This window comes from Thermobia domestica, chromosome 11, assembly GCF_964235325.1.
Source record: "Thermobia domestica chromosome 11, izTheDome1.hap1.1, whole genome shotgun sequence".
NCBI lineage: Eukaryota > Metazoa > Arthropoda > Insecta > Zygentoma > Lepismatidae > Thermobia > Thermobia domestica.
The window spans coordinates 154,658,243-154,682,681 of record NC_137464.1 but is presented as its reverse complement, the minus strand read 5'-3'; the positions used below and the strand labels follow the sequence as shown (position 1 = coordinate 154,682,681).

The following is a 24,439-nucleotide window of genomic DNA, read 5'->3' as shown; positions in this document are numbered from 1 at the left end:
CTGGCGTCGTGCTCAAGTGTCATGTCAGTTATCATTGGTTTCGCCCATGCAATCTGACCTCGTATGTAACTCACGGTGGAGTGTGGTTGTTGACACTGCGTATGAAATCACTTCCCCTGTCACTTGTACCATAGTCGCAAGACTGTTCGTTTAATGTTGGGCGGGACCTTTCAGTCAATTTTGACATAATCCCGAAGAATTACTTCATACGTTCATGACATTTCCATTAGAATTCATTTTGCTTTGTCCTGCGTTTTATTTATTTATTTATTTATTTATTTATTTATTATTTTGTATTTCTGCACTGGTATAATGTTGTACTTAATTCCATACTTACATTTTTAAACTTACTTTCCTTATCCTTTTGGTGTTGATAACCACCTATATACAGGCAAAAGATTTGGAAATATTTTATTAATACTCTGAACTGTGTTTTCTATTCTTTCTTGTTTTTGAACTTCGAAGCCTTAATATTTGCATTATAAATTATAATTTCTAGTTGTTTTTATATATTAATAATCAATTTCCTGCTGAAGGAACTGGTACCTCCAGATACACACTTGGAGTTTGCCAACAGCCGAGAACAAATAAGAGTTATATATTCAGGGATATCAAGGCTCAAACAAATAGCGGATAGTTTGGCTCTTCGATCTCAAGGGTAAGTAATACACGTTGTATTTAGTATATTGTAAATAAGAAACTTTATAAAATAAAAATACTGTATATTACAAAAATAATCGTGATCGTTGATGCAATAATTGAAAAACTGATGCTAGTTTGGCTCCTTCGTGGCCAAGTGGCTAATGCTCGTGCTTTATATGTGTGATCCAGGGTTCGGTTTTTGATGCAGACACAAAACCTTGGGTTATATCTCAAACAGCGGTTTGTATCCAGCTTTAAAGAATATGTTCCGTCTTACATAACCTTGACCTTACAAGGAGCAATCACCCAGTTGACTGTTTTATATGTATGCATGTTAGTGAGTTCAAAAGAAATGAAATGTTCATACTATAGAATAAGTTTCCATTTTTGAAAGAAGGTGATAGGACAGTTCAAGAGGTGAACAAGAAAGAGAAACTTTTTTTTTTTTTTTTTTTTTTTAATATGCTATTACATATTGTATATAGAGTAAACATCGTTTAAAATTGCTGTGTGCTGTTGAACATTTATTATAGGAAAGACAGTACAAAGATTTCTCCATCCCAATTTTTGTAATATACAAGTCAAATACAGTTTTGAAATTGTGGATGAGAAAAAAATACCTTCCTTTTAGAACACTAAACAAAATTTTAGTTATGTGCATAATGTACTGAGAAATAAATCAAATAAGGGAAGTTAAAGAGCATCTGAATGTTACGCGCGATCAAGAAATGGTTCCGTACTGAATATTGTCGAAACCTCTATTGGTAACTTTTTTCTACTCTAGAGGCAAGTATTTTAGACAGATTCATTCCATATATGTTGTACTTGATTGTTGTGAATTGAACTTATTTTCTTTTTCTTTTTTATCACTTAGTTAAATATGTTTTGTAAGTACTGTTTTCTTTTTATAGTATTTTGAGTACTGTTTTCTTACATTAACTTAAGTATAAGAAGGGTAATTACTTTCAGATATGCAGCTGACATGGCAGAATTTGGAGCCCAGCTGACTAGTCTCTCAAATGAACCACATAGTAATTCAGCTTGGTCAACAGGTGGAAATAAAATCTGGTCAGACATGAAAAAAGGATTCCATATTATATCGAAGTAAGTTGACAGAATCCATTGCGTATGAATGCATACGATTGGTTTTATAAGAAGGCATTGAATAGCAATAAAAATTCAGTTTATTATTTTCTAAAACGTTAGTAGTGAATATTACTAACAAGGATAAGCCAGAATAGAATATGGAAATGCTTGTATTGTTCCTTAATTCCTGTTTTACTTTTGCTCTTTCCAAGCTTTCTGGCTTACGTTCTTGAATTAAAAAAAAAAAAATCACAATGAAAAAAGGGTCCGCGAATGTTAGAAGAAAGAAAGAAAAGAAAAAAAAATGAATTTCTTAAAGCAGTACAATTACGGATGTTCATGACTTTCTACAATAGTGGTGTACTCAACTACTAATTTAAAGACCTCGATTTCGAAGCCTGGAATCAGCTATAGCAATATCATTTTCTTCAAGGTTCAATGCGTGTATTACTGGTCAAATGTTGAAAATGTCTGTAATCTAGGCGGGGCCTCATTATTCACATTCATTCCTTATGGAAAAGACAACAATTTCGATATGTAGGGAAGCAACTTATTTCTTGAAGCCGTAGACAATGCATTTCTATATGTCAGGCTTAGTGAAACAAAAGATAAAGAATTGGTGAGGATAGATCTTGAAGTTTTAATAATGTGAACATCAGCGGGATCATTTTGACCCCTATGGAAGATAAATTTCAAAAACTATAATAAATTTCAAAAACTGTAAACATATTGCCACGATGCGTCACATTTTTCTTCTAAATTTCACTTATATTTTGGAGTACATAAGGCTTCAAAAGGAAAATGACTGTTCAGAAGAAAATGACAATGACTCAATATACACAATGCGTCCTCTGGGAGTGTAATATTCTAAAATTACACCTTTATAGTTCCCAAAGAGTGTAAACATCACCTTGCTAGCAAAAACAGTTCTACAAAATTTGTTTCTTTTGCCGATGATGAATGTCGCCACTCCTTGCTGGCTCATTTGGTCTCTGGATGAAAATAGTGGCATTGATTACTTGTAATTATAAGTGTCAGAATCCCATCTCCGTATGCGTCATGAACAGATATTTGATTTAAGCAGTATGTTGCTTGAATGTATCGGAAAATGTGTGGAACAATATAGAAATAATATTTTTGTATTATTTTTTATTGTGTTTGTAGTTCGAGAACTGAAGTCAAACTGTTTTCGACCATCAAAATTATATTTTCATTAAATTTAAGTTGCTCCTATTTTCATAACTAAAATGAAAAATAATCAGTATAAATTTGTTTCTTTTGCCTTCATGATTTTAATATTCATTTTACGTTCATGTGGCCGATTTTAGTTCCCTCGTTTCATTTGTACATATATTCCTGGCCATAGGTACATTTTTATGTATACATAATTTTTGTAATATTGAATACCACTAATACGGAAATTGATATCTTACTAACTTTACCAGTAACAAGGAACAGGAACATAATTTCTCTTTTAGTATTAGAGACTCCGCTTTAATTCATGGTGAGAGCTCAAGTGGTTAGGATCTTACATTACAATATTAAGTTGTGTCTCACATAGCCTTGATACTAAAAAGAAGCTGAACTTACCAATCAATAGGAATAGCAATCCTATTCATTGTTCTGATTGGGCTTTTGTGCATGGATGAAAACTATAAAGGCGTGTTTTACTCTTAACTCCATTCATAATTTTTTGCAGTACTGATCATGATTAGGATACCTGTTTTGTGTTTGTTCCAAGTAACTTAGTTAATCCTTAGTTGTTGAAGATAAAACCAAGACGACTCGTATAGTCGTTTGCAAAAGTGCATACTCCATACATAGTTTTTGGTCAGTACCTTTGGATCTGCCACGTCAGTTTGAATACAGATTTTTTTCTATTGAATCTGTCGTACGTTGATCAAGAGTCTTATTTAAATGGCCAATTCGTTACGAAGTCACGACTATAAAACACTTCTTGCCACTTTACGAAGTTAACTCATGTATTCCATTTTTGGCTTAAACAGTTTGTAAGATTAATAAACTATTGTTTGTATGTTATTCCAAAGATTTATTATTTTGAACAACTGATTAGCTGCAGCTCATTCTTTCCAGGACTTAGTGTCAGCCTGCTTCTAACCTCATCTTTAGGTTCTCTTTCCCTATCCTTTAACCTCCAATATATGCGTAAAGATTGATAAGAAATTTTTATATTTTTTACCTACACAAGTTATCTTTTGTTTTAATGTGTGTCGCGATATTGAGTTTTTCATAATAAATCTTGACGAATGTCGAATTTATAGGAATTTAATATGCATTACCTCAGTACTTTAGTCCAGTAGCCTTTTCTTTGTGGTAAAGTAGTATTTGTATCATGTATACAGTAATCGTTTCTTTCTTTTCCGTTGGTAGGGAGTTTGCGTTGTTGTCGAGCAAAGCATTGCAGCAGGCTGTTCGGGAAGAGGAAGAGGTATGCGAAAAGTTAAATCTTTTGTTAGACCTGTTGGCAGCTCATCGAGATCTCTGCAACAGACATGAAAAAGGAGTGGCGCAAGATCATCAGAAAGCTCTTGCCAAAATGCTTGCCATGAAGAAAAGACAGATCCAAGGAGTTATCAGAGGCACAGATGTAAGTTTTAAAACTGTTGGATTTAATTATGAATCTTGTCAGTTGTAATTTGTTTAATGTTTGTTTTGTTTGGGGCTGTTGAGTAAAAAGCTTACCGTAAATAGAAACAAAAGTGCAGTTCAACAATGAGAGATTCAGACGTTTATCAGACAACATTTCGAAGTCAATTTTGAGATATGACCGCTGTTTACCTTACAGATCAATAATTGAAAGAAAAAAAAATCGATTAAAGCTGAAAAACTATAGGAAACAGCTAAAGGCTGTTTTTACATTCTTGTTTATAATATGAAGATGATTTAGGATAAATAACGCGCTATGCTTTCCCAAATAATATATACAGAGTTATTCTTTATAGGGTTTACAACTTGCCCAGTTATAATTCGTTATTGAAACCACATACAGACTTGGTTTATATGTCATTGTACTGCAAAACAATTTTTTTTTTTGCGCGACAAATCCATTATGGCTCAATGTGTGCACCTGCGATCATCCTGGACACATCCCAACGAAAGTCGATTTCCTGCCAAACAGTAGCCAGCATTTCGGGGGTAACGTCCGCGATGACTTGTGATGCGATGTTTCAGTTCATTAACATTATCAGATAGGGGAGGGTGTACACCTTATCTTTCACAAACCCCCACAGAAAGAAGTCAAGTGGCGTGTAATCTGGAGACCGTGGCGGCCAGGCAATTGGCCCACCACGACCTATTCACTTATTTGGGAAATTCTAATCAAGAAACTTCCTTAAGTCTTATCAGGTAGTGCGGCAGGACGCTTCTTGTTGCCACCATAAGCAGCCATCGTGGTCATCTTCATCTAACTGTGGAACAAGGAACTTCTGGAGCATATCAAGATAGACGATGCCGGTGATGGTGCTCTCAGCAAAGAAGAATGGTCCATACACCTTTGCTCTCGAAACAGCGCAAAACACGTTCACTTTGGGGCTGTCACTAACCAGCTGTGCGTGCGCATGTGGATTTGTGTGTGTTGCATCGGCCGGAAAGGTGAAAAGTTGATTCGTCACTGAATACCACATTGTTCAAGAATGACTCATCACCACTAATGCGATCCAACATGGTAACACAAAATTTATGTTAGGTATGTTTATCCGCTTCACTCATTGCTTGAACCACTGGTCTATATGGCTTCATGGACAAACGTCTACGCTATACACGCCAAACAGTGGTCTGAGAGATACCAGTTTCTTGTAATGCACGTCGTGTAGATTTTCGAGGACTGCGGACAAAACACTCCCTAACTGGTTCCACCACATCGTCAGTCACGGGTTAGCTCCATGGACCCTTTGTGTGTCGCACAGAACAACCTGTTTCAACAAATGTCTCGTGCAATTTGTACACTGTTGGTCAGCTGGGTGGTTCCTTGCCGTATTGTGTGCGAAACTTACGCTGTACAATCGTTGCTGACTTCATTTCTTCAAACCAAAACACGCACCTTAGCTCTTTCCGCACCAGTGGAAGTTTTCATTTTTAACGACTGGCCGGTGGCGCCGCGTGTGGTCAACTCTGCAGCTGCTCACTACGCGAGTCAAACTCGAAGTATTTTGCAGTATAATGACATATAAACCAAGATTTGTATGTGGTTCCAGTAAAGAATTATAACTGATTGAAGTTGTAAACCCTATAAAGAATCACCCTGTATATTTATATGAACCTAATAGTAGTATTTGAAATGTGAAATAAGAGTTTAGCCAACTTATCAGTAACGTGCAGGCAATACGGAAATTTTAGTTCTTTGATGTTTGTTGTACTTCAAGGACTGTAGATCGTCGATACTTTAACGTACAAAATACGTGTCATTGTGTATGAAACTGAACTTTATGATCCGCTATGGGTGCACAAATACATTTCATGAATAAACTCGTTCTCACCTCTAACACGGGAAGGTTCCACAAGTTGTCGCAAAAATCTGATTGCCACATAGCACATCTAATACAGCATAATGAGAAAAATTCGCAAAATTTAAGGTGCTGTGGACCAGAAGGATAGGAACTTCGTGGCTTCAAAATTTGAATGTCCAAAAAAATATATCATGGAATTATGTACGTTTAAAGTAAATATCTTGAAAACCGTTAAAGTAATCAAAACGAAAGTTGCACAATATAATGAGAACAGAATGCCCTATCTGAAACCACAGAGTTGCCATAGGTGAAGCATTGTTGCCAACTCAGCATAAAATATTTTGTTTGAAATAGCACCATATACAAATGTGCACAGATTTAAAATGCACTGTTACCACTAAACATAAGAGTGAAGTGTAGTGGTACAGTGTTACATTGTTGGAGCTACGTGTGCTGGAAATGTACAATGGATAAGTCTGATATGTAACAACAAAGGGTAATAAAGCAATGCATTAGAAAAAATGAGGGTTTTGCATTATACTTCTGAAGTCCCGGTGAATAAGCAGACAACTCGCGAAAACAAAACGATGCACGCGAGGAAAGAAACCCGTGTTTTCTAATTCTGTAAACTGGTTCTCTAGATTATCTTAGAAATATTTGAAAAAATATTTTCTTGGTTTATGTCTTTCGTCTTCCGCTCCTACATACCGTATGAATATATTTGTACACTGTAATATTACCATATTCCCATTGGGAATGGTAATATTACCATTGGAAATTGGAACCTCCTTTCGTTTTTAGTCGGCGCGGATAGCCGTGTGGTCTAAAAGGCTAGACAACCGACATATTAGGGATCGCGGGTTCCAATCCCGCCTCGCACATGTTTATTGTACTTTTCACCTTACATTTCATTGTTATTTTTCTCTTTCATAGTGGTTCGAATCTCACTTTACACTATAGGTCCCGTCCTATATAGCTTCGGAGCTAATACAGGACGTAAAAATGGCATCACTCGATTTCGTTTTTCAAATGCATCATTATTTTGTGACACTGCTGACATTTTGCTGTGTTATACTATCGGTGTTATGCATTTGAACTAAATTCATAGTATGAGACCCAGATTCCTTTACCATCTGTTGCCACATTACGCATCAGACTTCTCCATTGTACATTTTTAGTACACGTAGCTCCAACAGTATGCAACACTGTACCATTACACTTCACTGTTATGTTTAGTGATAGTAATAGTGCATTTTAAATCTGTGCACACTTATATATGGTGATATTTCAAACAAAATATTTGATGCTGAGTTGGCAACACTGTTTCACCTATTGCAACATTGTTTATGGTTTTCGATAGGGCATTTTGTTCTCATTATATTGTGCAACTTTTGTTTTGATTACTTTAACGGTTTTCAAGATATTTAATTTAAACGTTCATAATTCCATGATATAATTTTTTGGATATTCAAATTTGAAGGTCCGTCGCTCCTATCCGTCTGATCCAGAGCACCTTAAATTTTGTTCATTTTCATTTCTCATTATGCTGTATCAAATGTGTTATGTGGCAATTAGAGTTTAGCAACAACTTGTGAGACCTTCACGTGTAAGCAGTTGATGGTACATTCTGCAAAACAACGAATTTGCACGCTCTCTTCGTCAAATATGCCTTTTTTGATATTTTCTAATCGTGCTTTATCGCATATAATAGTAATACTATCGTTTATGCGAAATCAAGTCGTAACTCTAAAACGGTACTTAATGATTTGAAATTGGTTCTTAACGTCATCCATAGACCAAGATAGATAAAACACGAAGTTCATAATTCAATGATTTAGATAGATCGTCACAGGTGGCAAAATATCTAACTAAGTGCGACCACGAAGTTATAATCCTAAGTATATGGAATACTTTTTCGATACCATTCCTCATCGACGCTGTCAATAGATGAAATCATGCTGTAAATACCTTCCCTATGTAATTTCTAACGTCATACCAAATTTGGTGAAGATTGCTCGGAAAGTGGACTTTTGAGTCGAAAGCGCAGAAGTGGATCAGTAAATGCTTCGTAAGTCATGATACACAAATGACACAGTTAATGTACTACAGAAGTTGTTCCCGATCTATACGATCTTGTTGCGGTTCACTTCTTCCAGACTGTTTCGGCTCTCTAAGGATATCCAATCACAATAAACCACAAACAAATAATAAAAATTACCATCAAATATATGGATTGTCTTATTCTCAAATGAAAATTAGTCTTATCCAGGTAAATAAATATTTATTTATATAATAAATTAAATTGAAAAATGATTCGATGAAATTCCTTAAAGTAAAATAATAATAATAATAATAATAATAATAATAATAATAATAATAATAATAATAATAATAATAGTAATAATAATAATAATAATAATAATAATAATAATAATAATAATAATAATAATAATAATAATAGTAATAATAAAAGATTCCGGAACTCTTTCACTTCAGGGCCCTATCCTCTAAGTCAGATGATGATAACTCAGACCAACAGACTCCTACAAATTTACTTAGTCAGACTCCACCGATCCGTCACTCCTTCACAGTTTTGTCTGACGCCTACCGCTATCAGGAAAGCCTGACTACAACTTTGCGTCTATAAATGTAAGAGACCTTGTTGTCAATGGACATCACTTAGTCCAAAGACTGATTCTCTAAAGAGAAGATCATCACTTAGGCATCTCTGGCTCAGCAAAAAAAAAAAAAAAAAAGAAGTGTTTTCTGCCTCTGAGGTTAAAAAAAACCTACTTCTCCTAACTAGAAGATAATGGGAATCACTTATCCCAATATGCTATCGTTCAAGCTTATCACCTGGCTAGCTAAATGTTATCAAAACTTGGTCATCACTCAGACCGAAGGAAATCACTCATTCCTTGCTCTAGCCATTACTTAGGCCACTCCCTACTTATTTCCTCATAAAATCAGAAATTCTAACGCCATCACTCAGGCTCCAGAGAAATAATTTATTCTCTGTCATCAGCCATCATTCAGACCATTCCCTACAAGATAGGAAAGTTATAATAATTAAAAAAAAAAAAAAAAAAAAAAAAAAAAAAACACGAGGCAGGACCTTCAACGTAGAACGGCTCTAAAAGCCATAGTCATCCAACCCCCTATGATCCGAGAGGCTTTCTTTTATGTGATCGAAGATCCTTCTCTTTTTTAGTTTACTTAATTTTAGTTTTGCTTAAAAATCCGCAAAAAAAAGTCTTTTGAATGCGAGCAACCGTCGCAAGCCTCTGGAAAATTCCATCGATCACTATTAAAAAAAAAAAAAAAACTTGAATGTTGAGTTCGTTAAATAAAGCTGCAAGAAATACACCGTTTAAGCAGATACACACATACAAATAAGTAAGCAATAACCAAGGTGAAATTATAAATATATAACACATAATACGTATATTAGTCTGGCCAGACTTACCTTTGTAAGTAACAAAATTATATACACCTTTACACTAATCCTTTATTCAAAAAATAAAACACAATAAGGGCAAACACTCGTCCTTACAATCTATAGTGACGATTTCCACATGCGATAGTAGCGTCACGTAGCATTACCGGTCATATAGATGCGTTGGACGTTAGTTTATCCGTGACAGGTGTAGTGAACGTTCATGTTGAAGAATGTTTCCAAAGGTGACCAAGTATATATGTAGACAGTACGCTTTCCGATTCAAATACAATTGTAGTCCCGTGATCAAAGTTGTCCATGGTACGTGGATTCGTCATATCGAAGAACGGCATAGCATGTGCGTTAAAAAGGACAGGAAAGACGAGGAGTGTGACAATTCTTGTAGGGTAGAGACAATCCAATAGGCGTCATGCTTTGAACCGAACACCAGATGTTATCCGGAAAATGCAAGCTCTTGTCAGAGAGGAATCCAAGTATATGAATATTGGAACCTGTTGAAACATCCCTCCAAGACATTCACATCATAATTCATCATGAACGGAAATTCAAGCATCGAAAGGGACGTACTCAAAAACCCTTGCGAAAACATATTGCAGAATGTCGCGCTGATTGTCGACGACTCTATGAGCATCATCTAGCGGGTGACACGTAGACGCGGCATATGTGTACCTCAGCGACTGTAATTGTCCATGTGCAATTCTCTACAGAGAAAATGATATTAAGAACTTCTAAAGATTGTGCCGCGAATGTAAGAAAAGTATTGACAAAGGATTCATGATCGTTGCTAGTTTCTGTTAAAGATACACTATGTCACCGAAAATATCCAATTATCATAATAATGTCCTGACACCCAATTTCTCACCATTACATTCTCGTGTGTATGGAAGGGACACTAATCGCGTATAAAATAAAGAGAATGTCTATCTACACTCACGTGCCACCTTCAGGAGAGGAATGGCTTACTTGTTGAACCGGCCTTATAAGTATGGCCAGTCTGTGAATGTTTACAAGGGACTTCAGAAGAAATCCCTTGAACTGTCTGATCGTTTCCCAGTTTCTTATGCTCGGCCATTATGGTCAAGCAGTCCTTCTAGCGGATGAGATTTAACGGCCGTATGCACCTGATTGTTATAAGGCGAGCTCACCTCCTTCTTGGAGAACATATCCCTAAGTTACCGACTCCCACGGTATGACCACAGCCCGGCAGAGTGCAACCCTGCGATGACCCGAGGGGGTTAGGGATTGAATCCGGACCTGGTGGGTATAGCTGCACTGAGACAAGACATCTAGTCATACCTCTCATTTGATAGTCCTCTTCCTTCAACAAATAGCAGAAGAAAGTTGTCTTCACACATCCCAGTGAAATCTCCGGAAGCCTCAACGATTGATTATTGCACCTTTGGTCTCTTCAAACTGGCTTTGGCACAGCGGAGAACCCGCACCATTGATAGTATGAGTATTTACTAGTGAACATGTAGACAATATGCAAATATTAATTCTTTGATGTTCATTGTACCTCTAGTACTAGATCATTGATACCTCGACGAAGAAAAATAAGTTTATGAGTAGACCTGGAATTGATATTTCGCGTGAGCGCATAAATACGTTCCATGAGCAAACTCGTTTCTCACTTCTAAACTGTCGACGGTACACGAACAGACTCCATGTATCGCTTATTATGGTAATACTATCATTTATGCGAAATCAAGTCTTGAAAAACTATAATGAGTGTCGACCTCCTCCTCCAGTGGAAACTTGGACATACCTGACGATTGCTAGAATACAGGTCCACTAAATAGCATCATTGATGGGTCATTTAATTTACTGAGGTAGGTGGATCTCGTAGTTTAAGTATGGGAAGTCTCTAATGTTTATTCCTTTCCTAAAGTTAGCTCTCATCGTCTCGGCTCAGTAACTGTTCATCTACGTGCAAATGCGTGTGTCTAGAGCTCAATTTTCATAAACAGCTACCTCTCAGTCGATGGTCCTACCAGGATTAAGATTTAAGATGCTAAACTATAGTGCAGTCTGAGGCATAGGATAAAAATAACAGAGCCCAAGTTAGTTTGCAAGCCATAGAAAATAAAGTGTAAACTTATACATATGTTATTGAACCAGCATTTTAAATCTCTGTCGTTTGATTGGTCGTATTTAAATTACCTAGAAAAACAATAAGAAATCGTCATACTGTTTATGTGCTATCTTTTCGAGGTTGTTGATTTTGATATCTACCTTTCCATATGAAAGTACTGTATTAGTACTTGATATTGACTTAGGGGGGCGCGGTGGCTCAGTGGTAAAGCGTTCACCTCCGGTGCTTGGGGTCCCTGGTTCGATCCCAGCTCGCGCCGTGTGGACTTTGTGGTGGACAAACACCGTGCTCGTGGGTTTTCTCGGGGTTCTCCCGTTTCCTCCCACTTTCTTCATTCCACCATTTCACTCATCTCTCATCATCACCGTCTCCTTTAGCCTAACCGGCATAACCGTAGGACGTAAAACTAAAAGATTTCATTTGATATTGACTTACTGATGTGTCTTGCATTGAATGGTAGTAGTTTTCTGCTGTAAAAGTCTTGTATCTGTACTGCATATTTAACCAGAAACAATGCACATAATTGTGTTATCAGACGAAATATTTTACCAAGTTACATAATAAGAACCAATAGTTCTTTTCCAATCATAAAAAAGAAGCTACATTAATTTGGATAAGAGCGTATCGACCTATTTCTGGTAAAATGAGATATACATATTTTCTGCAAGTTTGAGCATGTCCGTATATGTCTAGGTGATGTTAAGGCAATATCTCTTCTTCGTAGCGAACGCCTGTCTCCAAAAAATGTATGAATACGTTGGTTAATTGGATAAGGGCGTTCATTTTTCTGCTCTCCTGAAAAATTTAAGAATTTCTAGTTACGCTCTTATCCAAATTTGCCCTTCAATTAATTCATTATTTCTCTCTCTTTTTAATCTCAATATAAGCATATCAGTATTTTGATGTATATCGGATGTTCTAAAAAATGGCACTCACGGACGACAGAGCCCTATACTACAGGCCAAAATAAAGCAAAAATGTTATATGATGGTATGTCCTCCGGGGCCTCCTTCAGCCGCTACGGGAAATCAAAATTTCACAATGTGGCGACATCGCAGATTAACTTGGAGCCATTAGCATTATTCTACGAATACAACAAGCAGTGTAACGATTGCGACACTAATAAGTGATGCTAGTGTTAATCAATGCCGACTTTAGCTGCCGTCTGGAAAGAATCGATATAACTATTTTATAGATTTGTGGATTAATCTATGGTTCTTTATTTGCGACGTTGCCACATAGTGCAATTTGTGTCTCCAGACGAAGACTCAAAAGGATACAAGTATATATATATATTGCTTTATTTTGATTTGCAGAATAATGCTCTGTGGTCCGCGGGCGCTATTTGTAGAACACTATATATATATATATATATATATATATATATATATATATATATATATGCGTCATTTTGTAAATGTCAAAAGAATAAAAATACATTTAAAAGCCGTGCTTTTGAAAAATCCACAAAAGAAACAATAATTCTTTTGATGTGGTAAAATAAAGAAATGAGGCTGAGGCTAAAACCATTGGGCGCGATTTAATGTTCTAAGTGACGTTTCTTAGCTCCCAGCCATTGCTTTTAGTCTTAGTCTCGTTTTGTGCATTTTATAAAATTATTCGTATTTTTTTTACGGTTATTATTTATTTATTCAAGTCCTGCAATCAAATTTTTTACTTCCTAACTTGCGTAACTTGAAAATGAATACATGATTCCAATGTGTTGTAAAAGGAATATTTCAGAACTTCTCCGAGAAGAGTGCTAGTAAAGATCTTTAACTAGTACTGAATCGTTGCCGTCTATTGAAGAGTGTCCAATTAAGTGACGTTACCTGCGCGTACGCAATCTAAATACATTTGTAATTTTACAGTAAAACGATAAAGTAGAGCAAAATAATATGAAAAGTATTGCATTGTCATCAGGCTGACGTGTCTACAAAATTTCAGAGCTGTAAGTGCGAATATAAGTTGCAAATTTGACGTAAAGAAACAAATAGAAAAGTAACCTAGTAAAAAAAATGAAATGAAATCTTTAAGTTTTACGTCTCTCGCTTATGCCGGTTAGGCTAAAGGAGACGGTGATGATAAGTAATGAATGAAATGGTGGAATGAAGAAAGTGGGAGGAAACGGGAGTACCCCCGAGAAAACCCACGCACACGGTGTTTGTCCACCACAAAGTTCACTTGACGGAGGCTGGGATCGAACCCGGGACCCCAAGCACCAGAGGTGAACGCTCTACCACTGAGCCACCGCGGTCCTTAACCTAGTAAAAGCATTGTGAAGATTGTGAAATTTTTGTGAGTGCTAGAAAGTGAGATCAGATGTACAAAAGTAATTTTAAAATTTTGCCAACTACTATTTTAATTCATGTTACATAGTAAGGAGTCCGTGAAAACCGTGTATAAAGTTCTCAAAATTAAAATTGAATCTTTTAAAAGTCGTTTCTTAGAGAATAAATAAAATGCTAAAAATTGTATGGAATAGTTTCTATTACTGGTTTTCTCATGACAGTGTCTGTTTTTCAGCTCTCATATATTTATTTTGCGGCTAGGACGCAACGGTTAGTATTGGTAGACTTCCGTGCAGTTTTCTTACTAAACATTATATTCCACAACTATTAATACATCTTCGCACGTAACAATTTTTTTGCGCACTAATAGTAACCCACAAAGATGTAATAGTATCAATGCTAGTTTTATTCTTACTAAATTATTTCATAAGCTGTACAATTTGTGTGTATATCTACTATTTTTAATGTAAGCCACTTAGAGCTGTTTATATATAAACTCAAAAGGTACATTAATTTTTTTATTCTGTTACGGGTCCGTTTTGAGGATAATTTAATCGTTGAATTTCGCTTACTGCTGTCATTGTCAAGACATAAGTAAACAAAAAATGATATGGTTGGGGTAGAGTGACACGTAATAAATACGTACACTAGCATATTAAAGCTTGGAAACACAAACATCTTGAGGTCCAATGCGAGTTTTTATAGTGTACGTGAAATCCCTCACTGGAAGCTCGCGCAGGGTCAAGACATAGGTAAACAAAAAATGGTATGGTTGGGGTAGAGTGACACGTAATAAATACGTACACTAGCATGTTAAAGCTTGAAAACACAAGCATCTTGAGGTCCAATGCGAGTTTTTATAGTGTACGTGAAATCCCGCACTAGAAGCTTCAAGATTTGTGTTTAGAAGTGTTAATACAGTATGTTAATGTGTATCGTTATTAGGCTCAGTCTATGTAATTCCTATCCATCTTAACCCAAGTAAACTAGCTTTTTCTTACCTATATTTTGACAATGTTGACAAATGACACCGGAAATCTGACGATTAAACGATTCTTTAAAGGAATCTGTAAGAGATGCAAAAGTCTAAGGTGAGTACATTTTGAGTTTATTTATTTCATTAGTTAGAGAAAGAAGCACTGCATGAATTATTTATTGTAGCACTATTTTGTTACTTCTTGTATATAATACCTTCAAATGGGAGCGATAATGTCCATCAAGTAAACATCATATACGTAAATTAAAAATTCGATTGACACTCTTTAAGCAATGCTTTGGTGACCCCCAATCATATGCTTTGGCATACACATAGGTATCATACGTGTATACTCATCACTCAAATATAGAATCAGGGTTAGTAATTACAGTTACTAAGTGTAGATTAATTTTCAAAAGCGTACCAGCTTCGATTATACTACTTTATATCAGAAATCTTCCTAGAAGTTCAGCCATGTTGGAAAATTGCTTGCAATCGAAAATATGGATGGCTCTCTTGGTGATTATTTTCAAGTTCTCAACTATTTGATAAACACGGCGCGTTGTTGACAACTTGATGATAATAAGTAAGGAAGACGTCAAAAGTTCGATGGTGATTAAATTTGAAACAAGCTAATTCACGGAAGCTAATTTGAAACAAACTAAACAACTTCTGCAATTTCATGAAGCAGTGAAAATGCAAATTTGTTCATTGATTACACTTACTTATTTCGTGGTTTCGTCAATTCGAGCAAAAACTAGAATCATCCGTAGAATTGGAAAGCATTAGCATTCAAATTTTCTTGCTTTAAGTTTATTATTATTATTATTATTATTATTATTATTATTATTATTATTATTATTATTATTATTATTATTATTATTATTATTATTATTAATTATTCGTCTTGAAAATATGCGAGTTTGAAAAACAGTACTGTTATTGTATGTTAATATGAATTCGAAAATTTATAATTTTAATCTTCGGTCGGGGTAGGTTTTTCTGAAAGACATCAATTTTCCCAGAGAGACATTAACCTTCACACACTGTTTATTTTCAAAGAGTAGAGTAAACCAAGCGGTACTTGTTTCCAACTTCGAATGTACATAGTATTATTAGTTTGTATATAATTAATTAACTTGTAGTTATCAAGAAAAAGAGTATATTCACCCTTCATGTTCTTGGTCAGTAATTTTGGAACGGGTTTGTTTTTATAATTGTGCTGCAATCAGTCTATTCTTTCGGAAGAATATGTAGCATGTGCACAGCCACTGTTGATGATGACTTTACAGTGTAAACTGAAATAATATGTTCGTATTATCTTTTGATTGTGTAAGTAACAATGACAGAAGATGTTTAACGTTGTACAATTTCAACAAAACGGCAGGAGGATTAAACTTTGGGTGCAATAAATAATTGGCAGTATATTGCCGTTAGTGATTAGGTTAGTTCTGAACTTACTGTACATATGTGAATAAATGTTCAATTTAAAATCAAGAAGCCCTTGAACACATTTACAGTATTAATGATACTTTTAAGACCTGAATTTATAGTGTTGATATTCTTTTACTTTTTTATATTAAAAACTTCTTGTTTTGTTTCGTTATTTTTATATTCAGTCACTAATGGGCATCAGTTCTCTATTGCAAAACCATATTTATTGTAAGAATACAAATTTTATCTATCTTAGCTTCATATATATATATACAGGGATTGGACAAAAAAATCCAAAACGTTTGCAAAAGTGTGGAAATCATACCTAGTATTGTGTGGGACCTCTTTTTGCGTCCAAAACAGCTTGAATCCAACGTGGAATGCACGTATACAGCTCCTGAATCGTGGTGTGTGGAATTTTGTACCAATGTTCCTCCAAAACAAGCTCCAGTTCCGTAAGGGATGCTGGTGGAGGGTAATGAGATCGAACACGCCTTTCTAACTCAGACCACAATGGCTTAATGATGTTCAGATCTGGTGATTGTGGGACCCAGGGGAGGTGTGATAGCTCCTGGTCATGCTCCTCAAACCATGATTTCACCGTTTTTGCAACGTGACAGGGTGCCAAATCATCTTGGTAGATGCCATCACCATCAGGTAACTATTTGGGCCATGGGTAGAACCTGGTCCCCGAAAATGGCCTCATACGCCTTAGCATTCATCATTCCATGCAGGGCTATGATGGGACCTGCAGAAAAGCACGATATCACTGCCCATACTGTAACAAAATCACCCCCATGCTTTACAGTTGGGAGCAGAGAGTCTGTATCATAGGCCTCCGACGGTGTGCTCCATACGTAAACACGACCGGTTGTTGGAAACAAGGTGAAGGACCACATTACATGTTTCCACTGCTCATGAGTCCAGGGGTTTGGCGATAGCGGCCCTGCCATGAATTTTCATTTTATGAAGTTCCCGTCGCACTGTTTTCGATGAAACCGGGTTCTGTAGGCCGGAATTGAGTTCAGATGTAATTTTCATTGCAGTGGTCTTCTTTTTAGTTGCTACAATCCGTTTTAATGCCCTCCGGTCCCTATCTGACAGGATTGTCTTTCGACCACTGTTGTGCTTTCCAGACGTCGTTTACCCATGAATTGTGTACGCCCTCGTGGCATTGGACACAGTGCTTTTCGATACCCCCACAATGTTCGCCACTGTTGCCACTGAAGCTCCAACCAGACGAGCAGCAACGATCATGCCTCTTTGGAAGTCTGTCAGGTCGCCGATTTTACCCACCACTTTCACACCACGACACTCTCAGGTGAACTGGGTACTGCTGACGGAAGAGGAAGGTCCGCATGACACCTCGAAAACAAAAACAAACCAAAAAAAAAAACGATCGGCAATCGCAACACGTGTTGTTCAGTGGAGGGCCAAACTTACGTGTCCTGTATGAAGTGTTTTTAGGTTGTTTTTTTTTTTTTTTGTCTACCCCCTGGATATATATATATCGAAAATACTATTATATATTTGATTCTTTTACTTTATAGTTAAGTTAACCATTGTCCAAATCGTTGAAGCCAAACGAATTTCTTTAAAGTAATTTCCTATTGACAAAATAGACTAAGGCGTTCTTCATATTTATATATTTCTAAAAATAGGTATCTTTACATTTTTCTGCTTTTTCTTTCGGCAAGGCGATCATCGGAATGATATCTTGCATTAGTCTTGATAAGACCATGCCCATTGAGAACAAACGAAGTTCGCTGTCGTAGGCTTTTTTCTTACCCAGATAAGTCGAATTAAGATTAGAGGATGGTCTTCACTTATCTGTTTGTAGAGAGGTCTCAATATTGGACTATCTTTAAAGCGTGAAATGCAAAGGCAGAAAATAAAACATAACTGCTATGTTTTATGATTTTTTTTAATGAATTGGACTACAGAGTTGAAAACTATCAGTGAAATATTGGTAAAAAATTTTCTTTCTTAGCATCCTGGACATGAGAATCGCAGCATAGGGGTTCAGAACTTCTCTGGCTCTTTTATCAGTATGTCCAGAATGCAAGGCAAGAATAGTTTTTCCAATATTAAATATGCATACAATAACTTCCATAACCAGTGAAATACTCAATAGTATTTGTAGGTTTAATTATATACTAGGTATTCAAGATGTTTATTATTTTGTTTTACTTTTCTTGAGTAGATGTACATGCTCATTACGAATACTGGAACACTTTGTATTCCTTGTAGGCAGAATCTGTGGACCAGCTTGAGGCGCGGATGATGGAACAAGAATCAGTTATACAGAATATGGAATTGAGAAACGCCTACTCCCTCCATTGCCTTCATCTTGAGACGCAGCTAGTTCACGCACATTTGGAGATTTTGGCCACAGTGCTTAGTACACTTGTTTCAGTACAGATACGAGGACATTCGGAAGTAAGTGACATGGTGATTTCGGATCATTTATTTTATTTAATTAGTTTTCGTTTTCGTGGCAGAGTTAAGGCTAACAAGTGTCTTGTCTCATGTAACCAAGTTTATGCTAGAGTCTGTATATATAAAATTCGTGAAAATATCTAAATAAAATATAGTAATTAATCCATGAATATAAACAACAAGTAATTAATCCACAAATACAATCAACACTCACATAAGCGCACAGATACTCATATACAGATAATACGTTAACAGTCATCGAGCAGGAATTAAAATAGAGTTAACCCTTTGATGGCAAGCATTAAATAGCATTACCATTAAAATATTTAGTTTGCTTTTATGGTTGAACCACGTCTTCCTGATCATAATTTCGTAATTTTTAAAGTATTTTTGTACTTTGGTTACAAAATACAGGGTGTTTATTTCAAAGCAACATTGCCATAAAATAGGTCTTATGTGTAGCTACTGAGCAACATCGCCCTATTATGGTAAAATATTATAAGAATACTCTCAGTAATTACCAACAGTTTCGTTGAAATATTTTCCCACAGAGCAAGAAACCACAACTAAAAGAACTACAATACTAAATTTGTCTCCTGTTGACGAAGATTAGAAGTATCTAAAGAAGCGACCCGCAAATCATATATATGAATATTGTATGAAAGCAATAATGCCAATTAAATGATCACTGAAGTTATAATTCGTGCGGACAACGCAATAGAATGCGATGTTGCTTGAGAGCAACACTGTCCAATAAAGGGTTAAAAATTCAGAGGCATAAGAGGGACCCAATTTCAGGAATCTAAAGTAAATAAACAAACGAAGTCTGAAAATAGAGGGAAATTTTTCACCAGATTTGAGAGATTTAAATCATGGAATAATAATAATAATAATATTATTATTATTATTATTATTATTATTATTATTATTATTATTATTATTATTATTATTATTATTATTATTATTATTATTATTTGTAATTGTTTGTTTTTTATATTTTGAATTTTACGTTTGCTGAGTGGTAAGCCTTCTCACGCACGATAGAGAACGCAAAGGAGTTTTTAGGATAAAAATTTGAAGAGTGAAGGGAGACAAGAAAGGAGTTTATTTACACGTGACCTTGTGGTCATAGCCGTAAGCTTGTAGTTAATAAAGGGCCTGGTGGAAACTCAAGCGTCTGAAGAGGAATGTGAGCCTGAGTAAACAATGTTTGTCAGATTATTACTGTAATGCGAGCGGTGATAATATTTAGAAAAAAAAAAATATAAGCAAAAGGCTAATACTGCAAAAAACAAACCACTTTTCTTGGAGATAATTTCGGAGAACCAGGCAAGTAGGATTTCGCAATAAACTATTTTACTGGCAACATATATTCGTTTGTTTAGCCAGGATTTCGTAACGGAGGGGGAGGGGTGACTTGAAATACTGTGGTTACGCACGAGGAGATCTATAAATCTAAACTATTTTACTGACAGCATACCCATATTGGTTTGTTAGGACAATAAAATGAGGATGTGTTAGTAAGTATTTTTAATTAAAAGAAAGAAAAAACTATGAAGAAATTTTGAGTAAAAGATCTTCATCCTAGCCTAGACACAATTCGAAAAGAATTTAAAATATGGGAGAAATGTGAATGGGTAAAAATGGTTAAAATATGCGAAGCATAAATCTTCTTGTCAGACATAAGCAGATATTACTATTTACTTACTTACCACTGTTCACTGTGGTTCACTGTTTTTTATTACCTTTCAGGGACACTCCATCTTCAGCCTAGACACAATTCGAAAAGAATTTAAAATATGGGAGAAATGTGAATGGGTAAAAATGGTTAAAATATGCGAAGCATAAATCTTCTTGTCAGACATAAGCAGATATTACTATTTACTTACTTACCACTGTTCACTGTGGTTCACTGTTTTTTATTACCTTTCAGGGACACTCCATCTTCAGCCTAGACACAATTCGAAAAGAATTTAAAATATGGGAGAAATGTGAATGGGTAAAAATGGTTAAAATATGCGAAGCATAAATCTTCTTGTCAGACATAAGCAGATATTACTATTTACTTACTTACCACTGTTCACTGTGGTTCACTGTTTTTTATTACCTTTCAGGCGGAGGAAATGAGTAGTAAAAAGACTACTCCGAATCTCATTTATGTCTCCTTTAACTAGATTGAATGTAGGTTTCTCTTCATGAATGTAATAAGCTTCCATAATTTTTCGTTCAGTTGTTTTTGCTTTCTCTATCAAACACGAATTAGTAATGTTATAGTTATTGTCTTTGCTCTTAACTTCCTTTATATCACTATCGAAAGACAAACTAATGAGTTTGTTACGTCGGTATATCGTAAACCGTCTGCTGTTACCAAGTATATTAATTTTAGATCATCACATTCATGGCTTCAGTAATTGAATATTTTGAAAAAACTTTTTTTTAGGAGAGCCCTTCTGCTTTCAGATCTACCTGGTGACCTTAATCAGAAAATTCAATATTTAATAAAAATCGGACAAGAAAATGGTATCCAAAAGTCTATTACTGAAGTGGTACAAGCAGGTACAACAGCCCCACCATCAACCAACAACAAATGTCAAGGCTAACAAGTGAATTGGTGTCCCTCTGGTTCCGTGTATTTCGGCAAAAGTTAAGATACTGCAAAAAGACAACATCAGGGCCTCAGAAGTTCCTCCGAAATCCATAGAAAAATATTGTAAGGATCCCCACATCACAACACAAGCACATGTATAACGACAGGTGTCATTATTTACAAAAGCAGGCGATACACTAAAGAGGAAGACAGGAAGGAAACCGAAAGGAGACGGACCACACGAAATGACGAGACGAATGACGAGCCACCCGAAGAGGACAAATAAAAGAGGGACCACGGAGTAACCTGGTATCAGTGATCGACTAACCATTACGTGCTCCGAGATCGCATTGGACTAGGGGTACGCCTTTTCTATAAGCCCTATGTCGCACTGGACTAGGGATCCTAACTACAACTAAAACCTCGCGAGACTGCTGGTTATCTACAAATCTCACCTATAACCTTGCAAGTGTTCTGGATGCTGCAATGAGCGGAAGGAGCACCCTGCAAAATTCCAATCTCCTTCATCTGGTCAATTAGGAGAAAAAGACACTATTAATTACTCTTTGTAAATTAAAGACATTGTATTTAGAAATTTTATAATAAAATTGAAGGGGAAAAGACACTCCCGGACCGTTATTTGACTCTACCTATAAAACATTTCAATATATTACAAATTTTAAAGCATTTTTTACTGATCCGCAACGAAGTAGCGGTGTTTATCAGGTTAAATGTCAATGTGACAATATATATATATATACACACATATATATATATATAGTCATACAAAGCGTTATATTTGTACCAGAATAGCTGAGCACATTCGCACATCAAAATCTCGTAGCTTACAACAGTTATCCAGATTCGTGTCTCATGTAAAAGACAATAACCATAACATTGCTAATTCATGTATGATAGAGAAAGCAAAAACAACTGAATGAAAAATTAAACAAGCCTATTACATTCACAAAGAGAAACCTACACTCAATGTAGATAAAGAAGACAAATGCGATTTGGAGCAGTTTTTTTTTACTACTCATTTCCAACGTCTGGAAGATAATGAAAAGGTAGTGAGCAACAGTGAAGAGTGGGAAGTGAGGTACCATTAATATCTGTTTATGTCCGACAAGATGATTTATGCTTCACATATTTTTAGTCATTTTTAACAATTTTTACTCATCCAAATTTCTTTCCGTTTTAAATCCTCCTCGAATTGTGTCTAGGCTGAAGATGGAGAAAATGTTCTCCGAAAGTACTTCCTAGAGAAGTGGTTTGTTTGTTGCGGTGAGTATTAGCCCTTTGCTTACATTTTTTTCTAACGTTTATCAGAAATTATGACAGGTAAATTTTCGGATTTCAAGTAAACCTAGTGGAAACATTTTGTGTGCATTGCAAGCGGTATGCTAATTCTTTTAAATCTGCCTGTCATATCACGGTATTCAGGTGAGAACATTTTAGAAATTTTACAAGTAGTAACTTCGTTTATATATATTAGAGTAGTCCTTGTTTTCCGACTTTCAAGGTTTTTTTTTTCACTCCCTAGAATTGTTCCATGCGAATGTGTTCAGATCTGTTTTCATAATAATAATAATAATAATAATAATAATAATAATAATATCATCATCATCATCATCATCATCATCATCATCATCATCATCATCATCATCATCATCATCATCATCATCATCATCATCATCATCATCATCATCATCATCATCATCATCATCATCATCATCATCATCATCATCATCATCATCATCATCATCATCATCATCATCATCATCATCATCATCATCATCATCATCATCATCATCATCATCATCATCATCATCATCATCATCATCATCATCATCATCATCATCATCATCATCATCATCATCATCATCATCATCATCATCATCATCATCATCATCATCATCATCATCATCATCATCATCATCATCATCATCATCATCATCATCTTCTTCTTCTTCTTCTTCTTCTTCTTCTTCTTCTTCTTCTTCTTCTTCTTCTTCTTCTTCTTCTTCTTCTTCTTCTTCTTCTTCTTCTTCTTCTTCTTCTTCTTCTTCTTCTTCTTCTTCTTCTTCTTACGGGAAGGTCACATTGATTGGAACCATTGGGTGATTCTGAAACGTTATTAACATAGGCGGAAGACACATTCGGCAAGATTATACGTTTAATCGTATGTCTTGAGCAAAACTTATCAAGTCATTAATTTTTTGAATCAATTGCAGACGGAATGCTAGTTGGTTGTTAAGTAGTATTAAACTGGGTTAAGTAATATTAAAGTGCATTTCATTTAAATTGTGAAGGTACACTAATGCAGAATAAGTGCATATCTATGACTCTTTTATCATTTTATAACCTTTCCATTTGTGTATTTTTCTTGATTGCGTTGTTGATAATTACTATCTTTTTCCTTTTTAATGCCGACCAGGACTTCTGGAACATAGGTTAGTTTAAAGAACAGTATGAATGCGTTACTATTAATTAGAGTAGTTGAAACAATCATTTTCAAACTGTAATAAGTATGATAAAAATATGTTGAATTTAAGAAAAAAATAGTAATGTGGGTATAATCTTTATGGAACATCAGCATTCTTATAAAATTAAAAGCTGGTTCTTGATAGCTAGTTGTATTTTCAGGAAAACTATTCTTGATTTTTAATATATATTTGGTCTAGGAATTAATTCGTGCGGTTGGTACGCACACATTGAAGCTGTAGTACAAACACAAAATACATAAATACCTTAAGAAAAATATTGTCCATCGCTAGCCACCACTTTCGCCCATCTGTCAGGCAATGTACGGATTCCGTGGCGAAAGAAGTCCTCATCCTTGGAAGCGATCCAGTCAGAGACCCATGTTTCGATATCTTCTGAAGAAGTAAACCGCTGTCCAATCAAATCGTTGTTCACGCAATCGAACAAGTAGTAGTCCGAAGGAGCAACGTCTGGTGAATACGGCG

General features: G+C 35.5%; 1 protein-coding gene and 1 long non-coding RNA gene across 4 annotated transcripts in view; one reads left to right on the top strand and one right to left on the bottom strand.

Annotated features, from left to right (window-relative positions):
• LOC145664511 (uncharacterized) overlaps window positions 1–24,439 on the bottom strand; it is a 165,590-nt gene that overhangs the window by 37,055 nt on the left and 104,096 nt on the right. Inside the window, exon 2 of the long non-coding RNA XR_014127451.1 lies at window positions 15,036–15,101. This is a non-coding gene — a long non-coding RNA (uncharacterized LOC145664511). The remainder of the gene's footprint in view (window positions 1–15,035; window positions 15,102–24,439) is intronic.
• The window catches only part of LOC145664508 (sorting nexin-8-like), a 102,285-nt gene that overhangs the window by 57,749 nt on the left and 20,097 nt on the right, over window positions 1–24,439 (top strand). The window contains exons 7-11 of one of the 3 annotated variants that reach the window (XM_081731234.1): window positions 537–658; window positions 1,612–1,746; window positions 4,120–4,336; window positions 18,695–18,883; window positions 20,636–20,775. In XM_081731234.1, the coding sequence (XP_081587360.1) occupies window positions 537–658; window positions 1,612–1,746; window positions 4,120–4,336; window positions 18,695–18,883; window positions 20,636–20,731 (759 nt within the window). In that variant the 3' untranslated portion in view covers window positions 20,732–20,775. Of the gene's footprint in view, window positions 1–536; window positions 659–1,611; window positions 1,747–4,119; window positions 4,337–14,269; window positions 14,305–18,694; window positions 18,884–20,635; window positions 20,776–24,439 lie in introns of those variants that run through there. The other 2 variants (XM_081731235.1, XM_081731233.1) reach the window with 2 other exon arrangements.